The sequence below is a fragment of the Cyclopterus lumpus genome, chromosome 15 (assembly GCF_009769545.1).
Source record: "Cyclopterus lumpus isolate fCycLum1 chromosome 15, fCycLum1.pri, whole genome shotgun sequence".
Lineage (NCBI taxonomy): Eukaryota > Metazoa > Chordata > Actinopteri > Perciformes > Cyclopteridae > Cyclopterus > Cyclopterus lumpus.
The window spans coordinates 7,386,751-7,407,155 of NC_046980.1; the positions used below are offsets into that span (position 1 = coordinate 7,386,751).

Consider the following 20,405-nt stretch of genomic DNA (forward strand, 5'->3'; position numbering starts at 1 on the left):
TTTGTTTAATTTGGAGTAATTTCCCCAGAAAATAATCCTAAAAATGAGACAGGAATCCAAAAGACTTGAATTGAGGATTTATTCTTAAGGTAAACATTTTTATTCAAAAATAAATTACCGGCCATGATATCTTTTAAAAAGGCAGACTAGACATCGTCTCCGACCCGCTCGTCACAATCAAAAGATTTTCCTATCGGAATTCAAATATTCACACCACGTGTTTCTATTAACATCCATCCTCGTGAAGAGGATATAAACTAGTGTAAACCCCACAGCAGCAACTTATTCTTAAACAAGCCAGACCGATTCACTATAAAATGTATACAAAGTTTATTTAAATATTTAATCCAACAACATGCCCGATTTGATTTATGCGACCACAGAAGAAGAGACTGTACAATGTGAGAAATGACGTGGATGGAATCAACGAAGGAAAAGCTCAAACAGACGAGAAGCTGTTGAACAAAGTGAGAAAAAAAGAAAAAAAGAAAGTCTAGTAACAAACTCGAGAGGGAAATAACTCAACATTTTTGGGAGATACGACTTTTCACTTTGTTGCAGAGTTAGATTTATCCTGCCTTCGTATCCGACCGTTAAATATGAAGCTGGGAAAAGGGAAAACCTGTATTCTAAAAACAAAAAAAAGAACCTTTAAAGCTCACCAAGTAGCACATTTGTTTGAATATTTTTGTTTTTGCGCTTTGGTTTATGTACAGATTTAACAAACAAGGTCAGCCATGTTAGTTGAGCTTTTAAAAAAAAAATAAGTGCTGGTCTCTGCTTTTAACTTTCACTCGGCCGGCTGTATATTAATCCTACAGATATGTGGAATAAATTTAACTCGCACAAGAAAGCAAATGAGCGTATTTTGCCAAATTTTAAACTCAACCTTTCAAAGATGTAATGGGAGTTTGAGCTAAACCGTCATCTCTCTCTCCAACTAAATAAAGCTCCCAAAAGCAACAATCAAGGTCTTAAAACTGAGGGTCTAGAGCAGCTTTAAAAACAAGGCGGCGGAAGATAAAACGGCCTCCCTGGACACCCAACCAGCGACACCGTGGCTCTAAAAGCTGTTGGCTAGTTTAACTCTACAACACAGTAGCTCTTAACACCACGCAGACACTGAAGGCCAGATAAAACACGAGTTAATTTAAAAACACTTCAAAAAGATCATCCGAGAGGCTCGAGGCTTCCTACAGTTCTCTTCAGGATCACAATCACTAAATATTAAAGGGGGAAGACGTACAGACGTCTAGAAGCAACCTGAGCCCTGAGGGGCATTGTGTTACCTGGTTCACGCACCTTCCAAACATGATGAGACACTGAGTGAGTGAATGGAGACAGGCAGGTGATCTAGTAGCGTGTCAGGAGAAGAAGACTAATTCTATACAGCTAAGATTTGTAGAAGACAGATTTACCAGGACAGACAGTTCTATTATAAAAAAATATATATATAAAAAAAAAAAAATCCTCTCCAGCTCGTCCATGACAGGATTGTCAATTTACTTTCAGTTCAGAATCAATAAAATCCATTTCCTGAATATAACAAAAAAAAGACCCGACAATGACCTCACTATTAGTCGACTGGTCACTTGTGTGCTTGTAGGTTAATAAACAGGCCGAAGAGAAAGTAAACTGAGCTCTGACTTGTCAGACAAAACATTTAAATGCACAGAAAGGTGTTTCAGTTTGCGTCCATTATTGATAACAGCTGCCCACAGCGGCATCAGTTTTCCCTGAATTGCAGCTCAATCCTGAAGCGAGTGCAGTCCGCTACCAGCATATATGCATATGCGTATGCGTGTGTGTGTGTGTGTGTGTCAGCCTACAACAAAAGACACATCTATCACAGCATGGCACACTGCAGAAGATGGCGGTCCTTCAGGTCCGGTTTTGGCGACGCCACCAGCTTCTCTCCTCCGTCCTCTCGTGAACGTGCACTTTCTGCTCTGAGGCACTGGGGGGCGATGAAGAGCAGGGTGGGTCAACAGCAAATGAAGACGGGGCAGCCATGTGGAGACGATATGGATGTTTGGGAGGGGTGAGGGAGGGGTAAGGGGGGCCAGCTTTGGTGTTGAACTAGTTCCACAGTTCTAGGGTTGAACACATTGAGCGAGAGGGCAGGAGGACGATGAAGATGACGGAGGAAGATGAGGAGGAAGAGCGTCAGTGAGTCTTTAACTTGGTGTGCTGCGAGCCCGGTTCTGTCAAGCTGGCTTTGATGGAGTTAACCACCGTCTGTCTGATGTTGTCTTCCATATAATGTTCACTTAGTGGCTTCAAAACCTGCAGGAGAGACAAAAAGAGGATTTAGTGTGAGAACAAATAGAGTTGACTCTATAAAAAAAAGAGAGAAAAAAGTAGCATCTATAAAAGGAGGACAAAGAAACTGAAAGAAAGTAGGTTAGGGAAGAAAAATGTTTACGGTAACCTTCTCAACTGAAAAACAGGAAATTAAAAAATAAATAAATCAGTCATCCAGGATTATTAACAACCGTTCGGGCAGGCGTCACGTCTTTGAGGTCCTCAGATGGGTCTGGCCCGTCAGGGTTCAGGTACATTCAGCGAAAAGCAGTGACAGGGGGATAAAGTATACGAATCCAGCACCATTGGACTGAAAGTTAACACTCAAGAAGCCGGCAAACTGCAGAAGTTTTGATATGAAAAGGAAGTTCAATCCGGCCCCGCAGCTAGTTCATCTTATTGTAGTTGTTGAGAGGAGACAGCGCTCCTGATGGGAATGAAGAGAGGAGAGAGACGGGCCAAGCCAGGCGGCTGCTGACAGGCTCCAAAAGCTTGGAAAACACCTGAGAGGACAGCAGGGAGGAACGGGAGAGTTAAACAGAGGAACAGGACTGACAGGGAGACTGACACTGGAGCAGGAAGAGGGGGGAGAGGTGGGGGGGGGGGGGGGATATGATCGAATGTTTGGGGAAAAGATTCAGTAGAAATAAAAAAGGTTAGAAAAGGAAAGATGAAAGGCTCAGGAAACGGGGTCGATGTTGAACCATAAAAAAAAAAGAGACCAGCGGCAGGAGGGGGAGAAAAGGAAAAGGAAAGGAAATGATGTTGAGAAGAGCAGGCAGGAGATCAGAGAAATGAGAACCAACACCTCTCACCTTTCTCACCGTCTTCTGTCAAGCAGAGAGGGAGGAAGAGACAAAGAGCAGAGGAAGGAGGGAGGAGAAGTCAGGAGGAGACACGAGGGCTGCAAACACTCATGGAACTACAAATAGATAACTCAGAAACAGACCGACTCTATATTTGTGCTCCTGAGGGCCGAGTCTGCAGGATAACAGCTGATGGAGCAAATAAAAGTGTTTCAGTGTGGACGGAGAAATGAAAGATGACTTAACACAATGAGCCGGATGATGAAGTCAATGTTCAACATGGACCGAAGGAAATAAAAACTGATGGAAGGATTCTTGTTTCTCTAGGAATTTTTAAAACGCCTAGAAAAACAACAACTACATCAGAAACAAATGGAAGTAACATTAAATAAAACTCATTAATTCTGAAAAAGAAAAAAAACACTTAAAAAAAAACTTAATTTGACTCTAGTCTTAAGCTTTGACTTCAATAACATTCAAGAGTTACATCTTTTTAAAAAAAAATCAAACAATGCATCAGCCATATGGCTGTTAACCAGAAAGTATAAGTGTTGAACAATGTGCTCTCAGCGCTCTCTGGTGGACAAACTCTGCAATGTCGGGCCCTGACAATTAAGTCTACCACCAAAAGAATTAACTATTATTTTTCAGAACTGATCAATTTAATTATTTGGATTTGGTTCCAGCTTCGAAAATGTGAGGATTTGATGCTCAATAACATATTGAGGATTATTTATAACCCAACGTCATAGACATTGTCTCTATATCGCAAACTTGCATATCTTTAGCTTTAGTGTAATATCTTGTTACTCTTCTTGGCTGAGATGAGGTTATATCTGTCTTGATATTTGACACATTTACTATTTTCAGACCTTTTCTGTTGAAAACCTTTTGACCTAAAGTGTATCAGTTATAGCTTAAAGTACCGAATAGAACTCAAAACGAATACCTAAATGCCAAATTACCATTCAAGCTGCACGATATCTGTTCTGGTGGACGGACACACACACACACACACACACACACACAGGACCCACCTGTTCCCAGAGCGTCTCGGCCACCAGATCTATCATCGTCCCCACCTCCCGAAACTCTCCAGAGTACTTGACATACGCCCAGGCGCAGAGCGACAGCAACGCCGCGCCCATGACCAGGTTAGCCAGCGACGCCAAGGTGCTCAGACCGACGAAGCCCGTCAGCCCGGACACCACGTAGGTGAAGAACATGACAGCGAAGAGCGTGGCGGGTGTGCGCGCCGTGTAGAAGATGTTTTTGCCGTCGTTGTGCTTGGAGAAGTTGGAGTAGGCCTCGTCCAGCTCGGACTCCAGCTGGCTCTGGTAGCGCTGGCAGAACTCGTCCCCGCCCATTTTCTTCACGGAGCGGAAGAAACGCACAGAGTGCTGGCGAAACTCCTCGTGGCAACGCTCCAGATCGGCCGGGGCGATGTACGGCTTGTCCCCGCCGCAGACCTGAGAACGACAGGAAGGCCGTGTGACTGACAGAAGAGGTGAAGGCCACTCCAGCTGCACGGGGGCCCCATTTTTGCAAGATTTTTTTAACGAGCGATTAAATCATTTAATTGATTCCGTCAGTGTGCCGGTAGCTTCTTATAAACATGACAATGTGAGCTGATCATAATCCATGATGACCGAAAGTATAAATGCGTCCTCACCAGCTCCATGTTCTTGCCGTACATGTCTTTGGCTCCTGCCACAGCTGTCAAGTTATTGGCTTCTGCTGTCGCCTGACAAACAGGAGACGATGATGAGACTCAAGATGAAACAAAAAGGTGTGACCCATAATTAATAAGAGCCCTCAGACGGTAACCAACCTGCAGCATGGACTTTGGGTGAGGCAGTTCCTCCCCCTGGTAGATCTTTATGTAAGCCTGCAGGAAAATACAATAACACACTTTAACACACCAGTGTTTCCTGTCCGATGAATTCTACAGCCCGGTGAGTACTCAAGACAAACTGGACTTAATACTGCTAAACATTGAAAGATTAGACACACCTGTCTTATGTCCACGTGTGTACATGCAGCGACTGAATGGAAAGTTTAACGCTTGGCCAAAATCGGATGGCAGAAAAACTGAACCCTGTTTTTACGGTGCGTCTTCACCTGGATTGTTTCTTTTAATCTACGGAACACCGTTGTTGACATGTCTGTGGCAAAACAACTATATTGTGACGTTTATGTACCCTCAAGCTTTAGTTTGTCAGTTTCTTTTCTTCTTTTTTTCTTCATCATCAGTGTTAAAACTTAAATAAAACCATGCAGGACCTTGAAGTACTCCAGGAGATCTCTGCAGGTGACTTTGTTGCCTCCGATCTCCTTTTCCACCAGTCGGTCTGGGGCCAGGAGGAGAGGCACCAGCTTAGCCAGCGCAGTCTTAAAATCACCATCGATGTCTGAAACGCACAAAAGCACACCTTGCTTGTCCTCTGAAACGTGACATTACCGCCCAGCATGCGTCAGCTAGTCTTCATTATCAGTCCATGTTCCCAGTTTCCTCACCCTTCAGCCTGCCGTCAAAGTTCGGGTTGGTGGCCACCTTGAGGCCCGGATGTGGCAGCAGGAAGCAGCCGATGTTGGAGAAGCAGGAGTGGATGTGCTTCCTCACATTCTGCAGCTCTTCGTGTTGATTCTGTTTCACCTGAGCCAGCAGACAACAATGGACTCAGTGAAAGTGTGTGCTTTTCTCGTCATTGACTGATGTGTGGAATGTGTACACACACGCACACGCACACGCACGTCGCGATAAGCAAATTTGCGCACACCTGAACAGACGATGAGATAAGTGGTTATGAAAAAGAGGTGCGACGTGCGTCTGACAGGAGCAGTGAGTGTGAGACCGGCAGAATAAATATCGTAAACAACGTGTAGCAATATCAGGGTAGAAAAATATTTCCAAGAAAAAAAAGAATCTGCATTTAAAAATGGATAACAAAAATAATTCTCACTTGTAGTCTCTTATTCAGGAAGTTGTTGCCTCCTTCCAGTCCGTAGTTGTGTTCATAAGGATAACACCAGTCCCGAATCAGAAACATCAGGGACTGAAACACACCATCAAACATCACGGACAGTGAGGAAAAGTAACCCAGCAGATAACTTTATGGTTATGGGAACAACATTAATACAAATTGTACTTATACGATACCCGTTTTCACAATTCTACAGATATGTTAATAATCTCCTAATATTATAAAACTACTTTCTTAATATCAAATAATTCTATGGACATGATGCAATGTTCAACACCATATAGCATGCAGACTACGTGCTTGTTCCCGGTCCCAGTAGTTACCTGGAAAGGTTTTAGGTAGATCTCTTCCATTGCCAGACGGCCATATTCTGTGAACAGCTAAATGAGAGAGGAAAACAAATGATGATCCGGGAACGGGAGTTACTGGAACTTTGGTGCTTTTTTCCCCCTCAGGAGGAGGAGAAGAAGAAGTGACACCAACCTGCAGATGCTGCAGGTCGTCTTCCTGAATGTTCTGGGAGAGGTTGTACACCTGAAAACAAAAGAAACATGACATAATGGTGAGACGTGTTAAGAGAAAGAAAAGTGACAGCATGCTTTCCACCAGACCACACACACACACACACACTTTCAAGTCTCACCTGTACAGAGCTGGTCATTGTGCTGAGGGCGAACACGGTAGCACAGTCCTTTATGGTGGACTGACTGTCAAACGCCCCCTGAGTGTCAACGAGGAGCACAGCAACCTGTTGAGAAGAGATGCAATGGATGTAAAGTACTGGAGGCCACGCAGGGCATTTGTTTTTCTGCTATAAATGTTTATACCGATATGCAACAGGTTCCATATGAGCTTCATTTCCACATGAAGCTCATCGGGACTTATTGGACTGTTTGTTTGATAACCGGCTACCTTGGTGCCATCCGGCTTGTCGACCACAAAGACTTCGCTCCAGATCTGAATTCCTGTGGTTTCCCTCTCGCAGCCTCCTCTCCAGGTGAACCCTGTGAGGGGCTCATCGTCGCCTCCCATCCATGACTTGCCCTGTTGCCGAAAGGTAAGGAGGAGACAAGATGAGGAAAGAGGAACAGAAGGAGAAATTAAAATGGTTGGGACAGAAAGGGAGAGTGAGGGGCTAAAAAAACAAAAGGGTACATGTTAATGGCTTGTAGTACAGAGAGATTCAGTATCTTTTAATTACCAGAGAGAAAGTTTGTTTCATGTGTCTGTGTATAATTCAAGATTGTGAAATTTGATTTGCACATCTCATGGGGGAGAGTGGTCGTCATGTAACCACAAGGTACCCGGTTCGATCCCCGCTCCCCCCATAGTTGCATGTTGAAGTGTCCTTGAGCAAGACACTGAACCCCCAGGTGCTCCCCAGGTGCTTCACCGCAGCCCACTGCTCCTTAATGACTAAGGATGGGTCAAATGCAGAGAAGAATACCAAGCACCAGGCCACATTTTGACCAGCCTTAATAACTAACCAGTACAACGTTGACAGAGGCTAACTGGGATGAATATTACACCCCAGTAAAGGTCTGAACTCCTCTGCTCCTTCTTGAGAACTTAATCCAACACGGGACACTGCAGCATCACACTCATCACAAGTTATGCCACCGTCCTCTTGTTTTGACAGTGTACACAGTGACAGGTGTGAACCAATCACTCTGGGAGACACTCACAGAAACCATGCGCCTCAACTCGAGACCGAAGACCCAAAACACAGCATTGGCTGTATTGCTCATCTCGTCAGAGTCTTTTGATTTACGGATCATTAACGGCACCTCATCCCAAAAACAAACACAAAACGGTGAAATTAAAGCAGCACATTGTGACCTTCTAGCCAACATGCGAGGAGATCCACTGCCCACAAATAGGAAATGCGTAAACAAGCCTCACCTGACAAGCAAATACCTTATTTGCAAGGCAAAGTATGCATGAACACTGATTCTTGTGTGCGTACAATACGACGTCTGTGCTGAGGGCCTCATCACCATCTTACGACAGAGACGGAATGTAGTATGTCATTTGGTGAGAACATAGAGCTGCAGTCCAACAACAACACGGCTGTGACAGTTGAGAACATTAACTTCTGGATGTAACTGAATATCAAGAACCACAGTCTGAAGAAACAATAACAGTATTCAGAGAAAAATGTGAGCATGTGCAGATCTGGTCCGACTTACATGAATGCCCACGTTCATAACAGCTGTGAGAGAGAAACAGTTGTGCGTGTTACAGTGTGTGTGTGTGTGTGTGTGTGTGTGTGTGTATGTGTTAGAGAGTATGTGCAACTGAGTGTAAGGTGATCTTGGCTGCTTCTGAAGGACTAGTTGTTATTGAGTCACAGTTGTTGGATGGACGAGTGTGTGTGTGTGTGTGTGTGTGTGTAATGTACTAATTGGTGTTATTCAAAAGGACAGTAACCACACAGGAAAAGTAGGTGTGTTGGACCGAAACTCATATATTATTATTATTATATTAAAAAGTTCCCAAACTCTTATTATGAAACCTAAACATGGTGGAGCTCACCTTCCCAGAAGGTGGAGACCAGTTCAACCACCCTGCCGTATTGATGCAACTTGCTGCACGTCTAAGATCAACTTGTTGAGTAAGTTTCTCAGGATGAAACCAGGATACACAAGCCAGTGCTGTGTTGTAATCGTATCTGCTGTACGTATTTATCCAGCCGACACGATTTCAGAATCTCCACCGCCTGTGAACCTTGCACAACATTTTAAGTGCCGGAGGAAAATGTAGCAGTTTTGTGTTTACTGCACCGTCAGCAGGAAGCCTTTCACGATCAGGACAAGTGTGAACAATTCCTTTTCCTGATCTCAATGAAACTGTGCCCCAGTTGATCACTGATACGCCAAACGCATCCAGCCAGTTTGCCTTAAGGGTGATTCATTGAAGAGCAACTGCAGAGGAGTGCATTTTAACCTATTTCTATGTAAACAAGACCATCCCTGGCTTCTTTTAAAAACTGATTAAAGTTCAGATTTAAACTATCTTTGCAATCCACTTTCACCTTTTAGATATCGATTAAACATAACGAACCATATTTTACACGATAAATGTCAATAATGCAACTTCTATAATGAAGCAATATCTGACCTAAGTCAACAACAATGTGAAGTGTGAAAAAAGATAACACACTGCAGCCTGTGTAAACTATTTATATGTCAGATAAGTAACAGTGCACCCGTGATGTTAAAGATTGTTTTGTCCAGATTATAAGCCTAATAATATATGCAGCATCACATAAATCATGTATTAAATACTTGACTGAATAACTCTCTTTTAATCTCCACAGGCGTGTGTGTGCGTTGAAACGGAATGAAAACACATTATTGAATCTCACCTGACTGAGCATGTAGCGCAGCATGAAGTCCAGCAGGAAGGACTTGCCCTTGCGGAAGGCCCCGGCCACGGACACCACCACCACATTCAGGTCCTTCACGTGATCCTGTAGCAGGATCTTCTCCAGCGCCGCAGCGTCCAGCTCAAAGCTGTGCTCGTCCTCATTGGCCAAGACGATCTGGATGGGCTTGGCCTTCACCACCTTCTCCTTCTCCTCCTCCTTCTCCTCTTCCACAGCCTGAAGACATGAGTTTGCAATCAATCAGTGGCTTTCCCTCCGGCATCGAGAAAGCATTTAGGTCGTTACAATGCTGACGAGGCAGGTTTCACGGAGGAAACGGGGAACTGAAAATTACAACGCTGAGCTCAGCAATCAAAGCGTCTGGGGAGAAAATAAGGTGAACACATTCAGGAGCCTGACGCACAGCAAAGACGTGGCTAAAAGTCTACCATTTTCAAATGTAAAAACGGCAGAATTATTGTCCACAAAATCAAAAAAACTAAACTTTTTGATTGTAGATCAGTCTTAGCGTAATGCGGTAAACAAGCTGGTCAGTAGACATACAGGAACACTTTACCTCTCTTTCCAGAAGCTTGTCTGATGAGGGGGCGAGGTTTGAGGCGGTGGTCCTGGGGAGCAATTCATCCTCCAGGTGTTCGGGCCTGGCTAAAGGAGACTTCTGCTTATGCCGAAAAATGGGGACATCTTGCACAGCACTCAAGCCTTTAGATGACCGGACAAAGAAGAAAGAAACAGATTAAATTACACTGGTTAGATAACATCATGCCGCATGTTAATGTACAGACAACGAGCGAGGAGGAGGCAGGTTTATGTGGCGAGATGAAAGAAAAAAAAAAAAAACAGGATTTCATCGTCATATGTTTCGAGAAGTTTAAGAGAAGGAGAAATGCCCCTTTATGCGGTTATATCGTCGATCTTTCCAGTTTTCTGTGCTGGGCTCTAAATACTGTCATCCACTTCTGGTCTGCCCATCTAGGTCAAGCTCAAAAATAGCCTTGTGCTGAAAATGATCACAAAGGGGAGGCAAAGAAGAAAAAAAAAAGACTGAATAATAATAAGTTAGGGAGGCCAGCGTTTTCACATTCTTCTTCAGTCTTTCCTTTACCTGTTGCCTCAAACTGCACGATAACTTCCTTCCCGCCGCAGTAACACAACTGCAGTGTGCTGAACCACAAACTGATGCAGGCAGACGAGTAGCTCGTCTTTTAGGGACGTTAGTTTTACCCAAAGTCCACGGCGACTTCTTAAAAAGTCTCGTTTTGTCAAACACTCAAAATATATTCAGTTGATACGAGACCTTTTCGAGGGAACTACACTATTATTTGGGAAGCTTATAGTTTCAAATAAAACACAAAAGGATTATTTGGCATTTAAAACAGTTTTCATTTTCTGTTAATCGATAATCAACTTATTTTAAGTAATGAACTGAATTGAAAAAGAAGTAAAGAATGGTTGAACTAATCTTTTTGAAATAAAGTGTTGTTAACCTTTTATAGCCAAAACTGCGTTGCTGCTTGAACAAACATTTACAATCATTCCAGTTTCCTAGGCATAAGTAAATGTTTTTCCCCCGCTCTTTTCCAGGTAAAGACATTGGAATCCCTGGTGCAGGATTAAGATGGCACTCCCTGGAGCTCAAACTAAAAGTGGCGATCCATTGGTCATAAACCTGACACTGAACAGGTAGGACAACTAGCATTAATCATTGCTCATTCAAATATTAATGAATAGCCATTCAACTGTACCAAGTTGTTGCCGCACCACAGTGTCTCTCACCACATTCAAATACACAAGACCCAACCCTTCCAATTTCATTGCGAGCCTTGACGATCACACAGGACCTGAGTGCAAGTCGCTGACGTCCACAACACATTCAATTACTCATCTGGAGGAAGAGACAAAAGACACACCCTGGACACTCCACCTGTTTCCAACAGGAAGAAACCTAACACAGCAGAGAATAAACTTTGAGAATTCAAGCAAAACTAAATTCTCATGGCACATCAAGACGGCCTTCACTGAACACAAACCGTAACAGGCACTCAGACTCGTAAGAGAACAATCATTTAACCATCACCAATTAGCCACACAAATACTGGATTAGGGCTGCACTAACAATAACTGTATAATGATGGATTAACCTGCCGATTGTTGTCTTGGCTAATCGATTTATTCATTTCCTAAAGCCCAAGCTGACACCTTCAAGTTGAACAATTCAGAATAAAATCAACTAATCGTTTCCGCTTTGATGTTGGTAATTATCTAAATAGGAAGCACTAGATATGAAAGTCACGGGTTCTTTTATTTGACTGGTTTAGACATCAAAGCCAAACGTCTCCATCGTTTACCACAGAGAGCAACAACAGTGTTGAGGGCACCAAGAGACAGTTTATGCTTCACAAAGCACTTTATTGCAAACATGGTCCCAGGTAGAGAGCAACACCAGCAGTAAACACACAAAATAGATTACACAGCTAGAAAACACCTTTTTCCACACAAGTACATTTAAAATGAGCATATCCAACCAAAATAAATGGGCCTCACTGTGCTGCACGCCGACTATCTGCTGGTCTAAGCTAAGGAACCAGTGACGGGGGAGAAAAAACAACAAAACGGATCAATAACAAACCGAATCAATAACATACAATCTTACTTTTACTTACTATCGATAGATAGCTGCCTCAACTACCAAACCAACGTCATGATTTAGGTGATGTTCAAGAACCAGCCGATGACCTTGATCGTTTTTCCAACACTCATTTCGTGTTATTTTCTCCCATACCTCAAGGTCGGTTATACATCTTAGTTGTTATGCTGCGTTTTGGTTTTATGTGCTTTGTTTTTGTTAAGTGGTGGTCATGATGGCTCGTCTAAATCCAGGGACCAGCACATTTTAAGGAAGTAGGAGGGCCGTTGCGAGTTCCTGAATAGGACAACTGGTAATGGGGCATCCGCAAGATAAACTTGGTGGCGCCACAAATCCTCAAACGAAAGCAGCAATGCTCTGCTGTGCCGATAGCACGGAGCGGTTACAGTAATCTGCTCCGCACACAAATTAGCCCAGCAGATTTCATCGGTCTGAGGCGGTGCAGGATCACGGCGAGTCCAGAGCAGCTCTCAGCAGGATGAAGTGGCACAGCCTGCAGCCACCGAGGGGACAAAGACACTATTCTGCTGGGACTGTGGTGTGTGTGTGTGTGTGTGTGTGTGTGTGTGTGTGTGTGTGTGTGTGTGTGTGTGTGTGTGTGTGTGTGTATACACGTGTGTGAGACTGAAACACAATAAGCATGCAAGGAAGCACAACAGCATGTAAAAAAACAAAAAAACTCATTATCTTTGCCGTTATGCGCCTTCACAGCTCCACTAAAATAAAGTGGAACAGTCCTCAGCTTGCAGCAAACGAGGGCAGAACTAAAATTAGCTGCATTACCTCTTATCTTATGGAGACACAGAGTCGATGTCAACAGGCCTATATATATATATATATATATATATTTTATATTTTTTCTGCACAGCGTACACTCACAAAGTTGTCAAGGGATAAGATCAGTTTGTATAGTGCATCACACACACACACAGAGCATGAAGCGTCGCACACAAACACACACACACACACACACACACAGACACACACGTGTGGGTCTATCTTTAACTTTGCATGGCAGGAATAGAGTGCAGGCTAGTTCTACATCTCAGCGCTCCCTTCCCTGGACTCCTGCACTATATCCGAGGAAGACTTTGATAAGTTCATGGACCACTTAACTTAACCCGCCGTTTAAAAATAGGAGCCTTCACACTTTCATAAAAGGGACAAAGCTTGTTGGCTTTTAACAAGAGATTTGGTGGAGGAATGAAGACAGTGACTAATACTCTGCAAGCAAGATGTGACATATTTGCTGATGCCGTTTTTTCTTTTCTTAGTCATTTCATATTTGGATCCCAAGAGAGAACACAGTTTAAGTGTTGAGAAATTCATGCTAAAGTTGTTTCTCTACTGTTGCAAGACCTATTAAATAATACAAGTGCTTTTTAAGCAGGGTTTCAACACCCTCTCGTCACATCACGACGATGCATTTTGTATTATTTGAGGGGGGAAAAAAATCTTCAAGACAACAACAGCGCAGAGTCGGAGTGAATGAAAGCGAACGATCTGTCCAGTGTAGCCCGTTAAGACGCAGGTACACGGACCTCCACGCACACCAGCACCAATAGGAGACGTGGCACGGCCTCCCTGGACAAGAGTCAAGGAGGACAAATGTTCAATTGCAGCAAGCGGAACAATTTTGGAGGCCGTGGGGACAAAGTGCAGATTGAGAGCAGAGTTGCCACAGAATCAGCCGGTCTGTATGAAAGTAGGCATAAAGGTTATCGTGATAAAAGAGTTTGTGCCCATATCTCAGTGATGAACCTTGGGGAGGCCGACAATTTACTGTTTGCTTACGAGTCTGAACAAGGTTGAGAGAAAGGTCACGTTAACAGAGGGTGGGCTGGGAATCGGCTATGAGCGTTTTTATTATTATTATTTAGTCTTCATATTAGCAGAGGATATTATTGTTTCTTTCTTTTAGGATGGTAAAACATAATCTGTTAAATTATTTCCTTAAATCAATTATTTGCCCGGTGTATAAAAATGTCAAGAGATTTTTGTTTTGTTTTTCTTTCAAAGAAACACCTGTCACAAGCTCTCAGAGCCCGTGGTGATATTTTATTTTATTCTAGCAGTCCAAAACCCAAAGCTGTTGGAAATGACATGAAGCTTTCTGCCTAGTTTACAACTCATTGATGATTGCTTATCAAAATGAGTGTGTATGTTTATGCTGCCAACTTTTCAGTCAATCATTATAAACAAGGTGCTGACAGTTAACAGTTAAGCTTAAGAACCGTGACCAAATAAATAATTTACTTTAAAAAGCCTGAGAAGGAGTCACATTTGTAATTCATATCATACATCATATAACGTAATTCGAATAAAATGCTGCAACACTGTGGCGAGTCATGTTCAAGAAGATAACATTAGCCTCGCATTTACGTCGATAAGTCTCCGAGCAGACTAATAACAATAACAATAATAATAATAATAATAATAATAATAATAATAATAATAGTGCTTTTTAAATACATGCGAGAAGATTAAAACGTGCCGTGTGGGACAGAAAGCTTGGGGGAAGCGGCGGGCTGCTTCAAACTCCAGAAACTTCCTCCGCACTTCGACGCCAGTGACCCGGGTGCCCCGCGCGGCTCCAGGCCGGTTGAGCCGGCCGGCTCTCTGCGGAGCCAGGTGAAAGTGACGGCCCCGGACGAATGAGACGACAGGTGTCGCGGGTGAATTATGTAGCCGAACCAGAATCGCTTTCACACAAGACTGTTTCTTTTTTTTTTCTTCCTTTCTCCCCCTTAGCTCAAGTTACAAAAAGGGAAACAAACACGTTATGACAAAAGCGAAGAAAACACTCGCCGACGACATGTTACGACTGCGTTTGACACCGTTGTTTAAGAACTAGCTAACCGTTGGAGGAGGCACATTCTGGCGCGAGGAACCATATTTTCCGGGACACCGCAGGTCTCCGACTGACAACAGAAGCTAACGGGGGGGAAACAAAAGCGAGTTCACCCCTTCAGAAAAACAAAGGAGACCAAAGCAAAAACAAACACTTTTTAATCCCCCGTTTCTCAGCTCCTCGCTCCTCAATCGGCTCACTGTCACACATCTACTCGACAAGACCAACTACGGTTTACCTTCGTCGGTGACTCGGCTTTTGCAGTTGGGCTCGAAGTGATTTCTGCTCCTCAACCCGCTCACCTCCGCCATCTTGGACTACTGAAATCTAACGTGACTGACGTCAAAGGAGATTATTTTCTTTTTTTTCCTTCTCACGCTGTCTGCCGCTGCTGCGGCTGCTGGGTCAAGAGCGCAATCCGCACGAGTCAGCATGCACACTATTTATTTCATTTCGCAGAATCGAAACTATACATTTGTTTTCGAGTTCTTTTTAAAGTATCAAGTATACAGCAGTTTTTTGTTGTTTCAGGTGTATGAAACAACCTGTTACATTAATCAATCAATATTCCAGCACTCTTTGCACAAATGTATTCTTGTTTACAATTTAGAGAAAGCTGACATTGCATGTTGTTTATTCATTGGCCTATTATGTTATTATCTTTTTTTACTCACTTGTAGGCAGTTAAATGTTTATTTGACCTATCTCTTTCATCGTTGTTGTCCTTGTTCTTAGCTGTATGTTTATTTCTGTGTAAGTAGCATACAATGAGAACTACACATGTGTTCCTCTATTTACAGCTTTTAGGCCAAAGGAAAAAGGGATTAAGTAATTTTCCACCTGAATTGTATTTCAGAATATTTGTATTTTTTAATATTTGTAATATTTCTGGCAGTGCGGAATGGGAAACATGTTTATTTACCAGGGACCATATAGTGATAAACATTGTTACTAGTTATTGTGTTCTCAGCTACAGCTAATTTCCAGCCCTGATTCAAACTCACACCTGAATTGTATTTCAGAATATTTGTATTTTTTAATATTTGAATTGTATTTCAGAATATTTGTATTTTTTAATATTTGTAATATTTCTGGCAGTGCGGAATGGGAAACATGTTTATTTACCAGGGACCATATAGTGATAAACATTGTTACTAGTTATTGTGTTCTCAGCTACAGCTAATTTCCAGCCCTGATTCAAACTCACAGAACTTTAACTACATTATGTTCAATAATTCTCAAGATCAGTGTTTACGAAGATGTAGAATAAGTTGCACATAGGTCAAGCTCAGTTAAAGGAAAATAAATACAGTATAAAAGGAAACTCAAGAAAATAAAAAAATCTTCATGTGGTGTGGCAAAAAAAACCCATCAAATAAATAAGTCATACCATAATCAAAGTTTAACACTCACAATTTCAGCTAATGTGTCATCATCAGGGCTGTGTGTATGTGGATTGATACAGTTGGATTGATAGTTGTGTCTCCCTGGTGACACAAACACCACAAACCAACCACAGTGTGTCTGTCATTTGATTTATCGTTTTTTTTTAATCTCCGGTAGTTTTGGTGTTATTGAATGATCACCTTCCTTTCTATTTGGCGCTATAGAAGATGCCTGATACACATTCACAGGTAGGGTGGAACTTTACTTTGTCTTTTTCTGTTGACTACTGGGCCGTATGACCAATTTGTTTGTTTCTTTTGTCATCCACTAATGACGTCATCATCAACACTATATGTATCCATCCCAAGAATGTGAGAGGAATCTTGTTTTTCTGGACTGCCAGCAGCGCGCCACACTCACGTTGTTCTGCTTTGTTTGGGTTTCGGCATAACACACATGAGCATTCATTTCAAATCAAGACATTTCATACAGGGCGTTGGCCCTGCTGATGCGCCCCGCCCCCCCTCCTCTCTACCTCCTTCTGTTTCATGGATTGGAGTTCCATTCATACATTGTCATATTCATGTAATGTGTTTATGTAACTTTGTAAATGCTGTTCATTCTGAACACATGACATCTATTGCTTCTGTCCATCCGGGGAGAGGGATCCTCCTCTGTTGCTCTCCTGAAGGTTTCTTCCCTTTTTTCCCTGTCAAAGGTTATTTTTGGGGAGTTTTTCCTGATCCGATGTGAGGTCCTGGGACAGGGATGTCGTATGTGTACAGATTGTAAAGCCCTCTGAGGCAAATTTGTCATTTGTGATATTGGGCTTTACAAAATAAACTGAATTGAATTGAATTGAATACAGACATTCATGGTCTCCCGAGGGTGACGTCGACTTTTCAAGTAACTTCGGGTTAAGGTTGACATTTGGGCTTTTGAGTGAGATATCTCAAGAACTATTAGATTACTATGAATTGTAACTATAATCAGGTCCACATTGCAAATGTCCATTACTTTGGTTTGTAATGAAATAGCTGCAAAACTGATTTGCGTCAGCCTCAACTGTACTTCAGGTTTACTGCTAGTTAACTAATGTTACTATGCTTACAGTACAATGGTCAACACAGTAATATTGTACCTGCTAAACATTAATAAACTAGCATTGTCCTTAGCATGCCAGTTTAAATGTGGATTTTAATAGTTATCAATTCCTTCACTCACTCACTGTTACCCATCAGCCGTGAGGTCACTAGCAGACGTGCTTTAATGTCTACACACTGTACAACACTTCCTCCCTTGGTACCCCGATGAAGGTTCATTCTGCTCTCAGAGGCGGACGGCCAAGATAAGACTTATCTCCTGAGTTTAGCCAGATATCCGGGATGAAGTGCGTGACATGTTGTTCTCCACTTGCTCACTTTATGGCGTTTTAACTATACTCTCAGCGATGATGTCTGCTGAACAAAAAGGTCGTAAAAGCTCTTCACCTCAGTGGGTAAACTGACTTCATGTGTTTACGCAGCTGTCCAGCATTATGTTCTGTCATTGTGAAAAGACTATCTGCTGTCAGAGATGCGGACAGAGATTTACGTCAAGCCTTGTAATTCTAGGCCAGATTACAGTTGGCTGTTGAGATTTGGTGCTCAGTTTGCTGCTGCATGGGGAAAATATCTGTTTAAAACCAATACATATGCTTTAATAGATATTCACAATGAAGTATGTGTGTGTATATTTTTATATGAATGAGACAAAAGTCTGCAGCCATGTTTGGCTCTGCGAGCTAAATGTTAACAGCAGCATGCGAACATGCAATGCTGATGTTAAGCAGGCCAGATGTTACCATGTGAAACGTCTTAGTTTAGCGTGTTTGCTAATTAGCATTGAACTCAAAGTACAACTCGTAATAAGAACAGATTCAATTTGAGGGAACAACATTTCTTTGCATTCCATTCAATAGCGGAGAAATAATAAAAAACGCAGATGTCAACCTCATGGTGTCAGGCATCATTAAAGGTAGATTAGACTTCAACCTCTGGGGGTAAAATGTTGAATAAATTGTCATGTCATTCGTTATCTATTGGTATCACTATGTATCACTTAGTATCTTTGAAGAGGTTTTATACTTCGTTATACTCAGACAGTAACTGGAAACTGGAAAGAGTGTTATTCCTGTAATTCCTGTAACTATGATGTGGGCTATTAATTTTGAGTTGCTGCTCTTGTCAGTTCGGTAGTTTTTAGAGCCAACATGTGGCTTAAAAGAGGACTTAAAAGAGTAGTTTTTATTCTTTTACCTACCAGCACCCCTGCACAATAAGTAATTTAATGCTCAGAAAAATGTAAATTGAATCATCTACAGATCCAAATCTGTGTATAGTCCATTTTAATGTGATAAGACCTCAAATAATACAACAACAACTAAATGCACCATTTAGTGACGAGTACTTAAATAGTTAATTTGAATATGTGTCTTCAACAGGTGTGTTTTAGTCAGCAGCCTCGGCTTGGTCTGTTTGCATTAGCCGCAGCCTTTAGGTGTGTTCGCGTTGGCATTTAGATCATCTCAATGCTACCTGAACTAACACAGCTGCTGTTTGGAGAAAGCAATCAAAAAAATGTTCCAACTCTAAACTCTGATTCGTGTAACCCGGACACACACACTCACATCAACATGGTGACTTTATATTTACATTCGAAGCTCACCTTAAGGAACCCTGGACATCAGCCAATCAGGCTTTAGTTGGCTCGCAGTGATTGGCTGTCGAGTGCTGGATCGACTCTCTCTCTCTCTCTGAGGGACAACCCCACATTTCCTTGAGATCCTGCTCCATCCCGGGATTAGATGTGACATTTAGGTGTCACTGAAGGACTCACCAAACATCTCACTGATACAGATCAAACCTCGGCCTGCTCTCTTGCCCCCGTCTTCCACACGCTACATTGGACGAGGTCACTCGTCAAACACGCCGAGAAGGCGGAGGTTCATGGTCGTATGAGCGACAGATGGAAAATAATTAGTTTTTAGAAAAGAGTGAGAGGGAGAGACCGGCCGTGTTAATCTGTGTCAGTGCTCTTCTATTCTTAGTCTGTCCCATCGGCCAGCAGAAATATGAGAGACACGTGTGATGACACAAGTCCTGGTAAATTTAGAGAGAGGGTCAGAGAACAGGGACAGAGCCCAGATGTGTGGACCGTACAGTATGTGTTTTTATGCTATGGAGGAGCTGTACTCGGCCTGGGACACTTTCTGAAGAGTTATTCTAAATGTACCTTTTTCTCCCCCCACTCGTAACACAACTCACGTCTTCTTTGAATACCAGTCCCTCGGCCTCATGTTGCAGTCACTTCATTTATTTGAGCTCAGGAGATGGTGGAGCCTGAGAAGAGGGCTCCCTCTAGTGCTGCCACGTAAAACACACTCTTGGACCCCACTTATCCCAGGCGGACAAGAACCTTTACAGCACAAGTTGATTATGATTTAATATCCCCACAACAAATGGACAGATACATTGAAAGACAAACAGAAAACATTGTTGAATAATAACCGCAAGTTCCAGATATTGTTTGTTAGTTTTCATGAAACAAAATCTCAATTACAAAGTACAGTACAAGTGGGTAATATAGTTTTGTGACTATATTTTTGGGAATGTGTGGTTTTTAGTATCAGTATTTGTATTTAACAGAACACAACATTATATATAGAGAGTTCCAGAGTGATTCAGTTCTACGAATGTCACAATGTTCAGTTTTAAGAACAGAACTTAAGCAGAAAACAATTCTTTTTGTTCAGGTGACATTTACTAACCGGGAAAGCAGCAATTGCAGTCGGAGTCAAAAGGATGGAGAAATAATGTTTTTATTAATATGCACCTTTCACTCAGTCAAATTCCTTGTGTGTGCAACGTACTTGGCCCATAAATGAATTTGGATTCTGATACCAATTAAGACATTTCAGACACCTATTTTGAATCAGTAAGGAGAATTGTTATCTAGAATATTTATGGATGCCAGCTCGCAAATTTGTTAAATAATACAA

The 20,405-nt window shown here is 42.3% G+C and overlaps 1 protein-coding gene across 1 annotated transcript; it reads right to left on the reverse strand.

Moving 5' to 3' along the window:
- Positions 1–62: 62 nt before the first annotated feature.
- On the reverse strand, positions 63–15,347 carry atl2 (atlastin GTPase 2). Its single transcript, XM_034551870.1, has 14 exons — positions 15,219–15,347; positions 10,039–10,184; positions 9,462–9,698; positions 7,007–7,138; positions 6,738–6,842; positions 6,578–6,628; positions 6,418–6,474; positions 6,074–6,166; positions 5,628–5,766; positions 5,394–5,521; positions 4,942–4,998; positions 4,783–4,854; positions 4,148–4,579; positions 63–2,286 (listed from the first exon to the last, which is right to left on the reverse strand). Exons 1-14 carry the CDS (start codon positions 15,289–15,291, stop codon positions 2,167–2,169), a joined length of 1,842 nt encoding a protein of 613 aa, XP_034407761.1. The 5' UTR covers positions 15,292–15,347; the 3' UTR covers positions 63–2,166.
- Between the last annotated feature and the right edge of the window lie 5,058 nt (positions 15,348–20,405).

Coding starts and splice junctions, on each gene's coding strand:
- atl2 (XM_034551870.1), bottom strand. CDS start 15,291: ATGGCGGAGGTGAGCGGGTTGAGGAGCAGAAATCACTTCGAGCCCAAC. Junction 6,843..7,006: donor ACAAGCCGGATGGCACCAAG/GTAGCCGGTTAT, acceptor TCTTCTCAACAG/GTTGCTGTGCTCCTCGTTGA. Junction 4,580..4,782: donor ACGGCAAGAACATGGAGCTG/GTGAGGACGCAT, acceptor TGTCGTTCTCAG/GTCTGCGGCGGGGACAAGCC.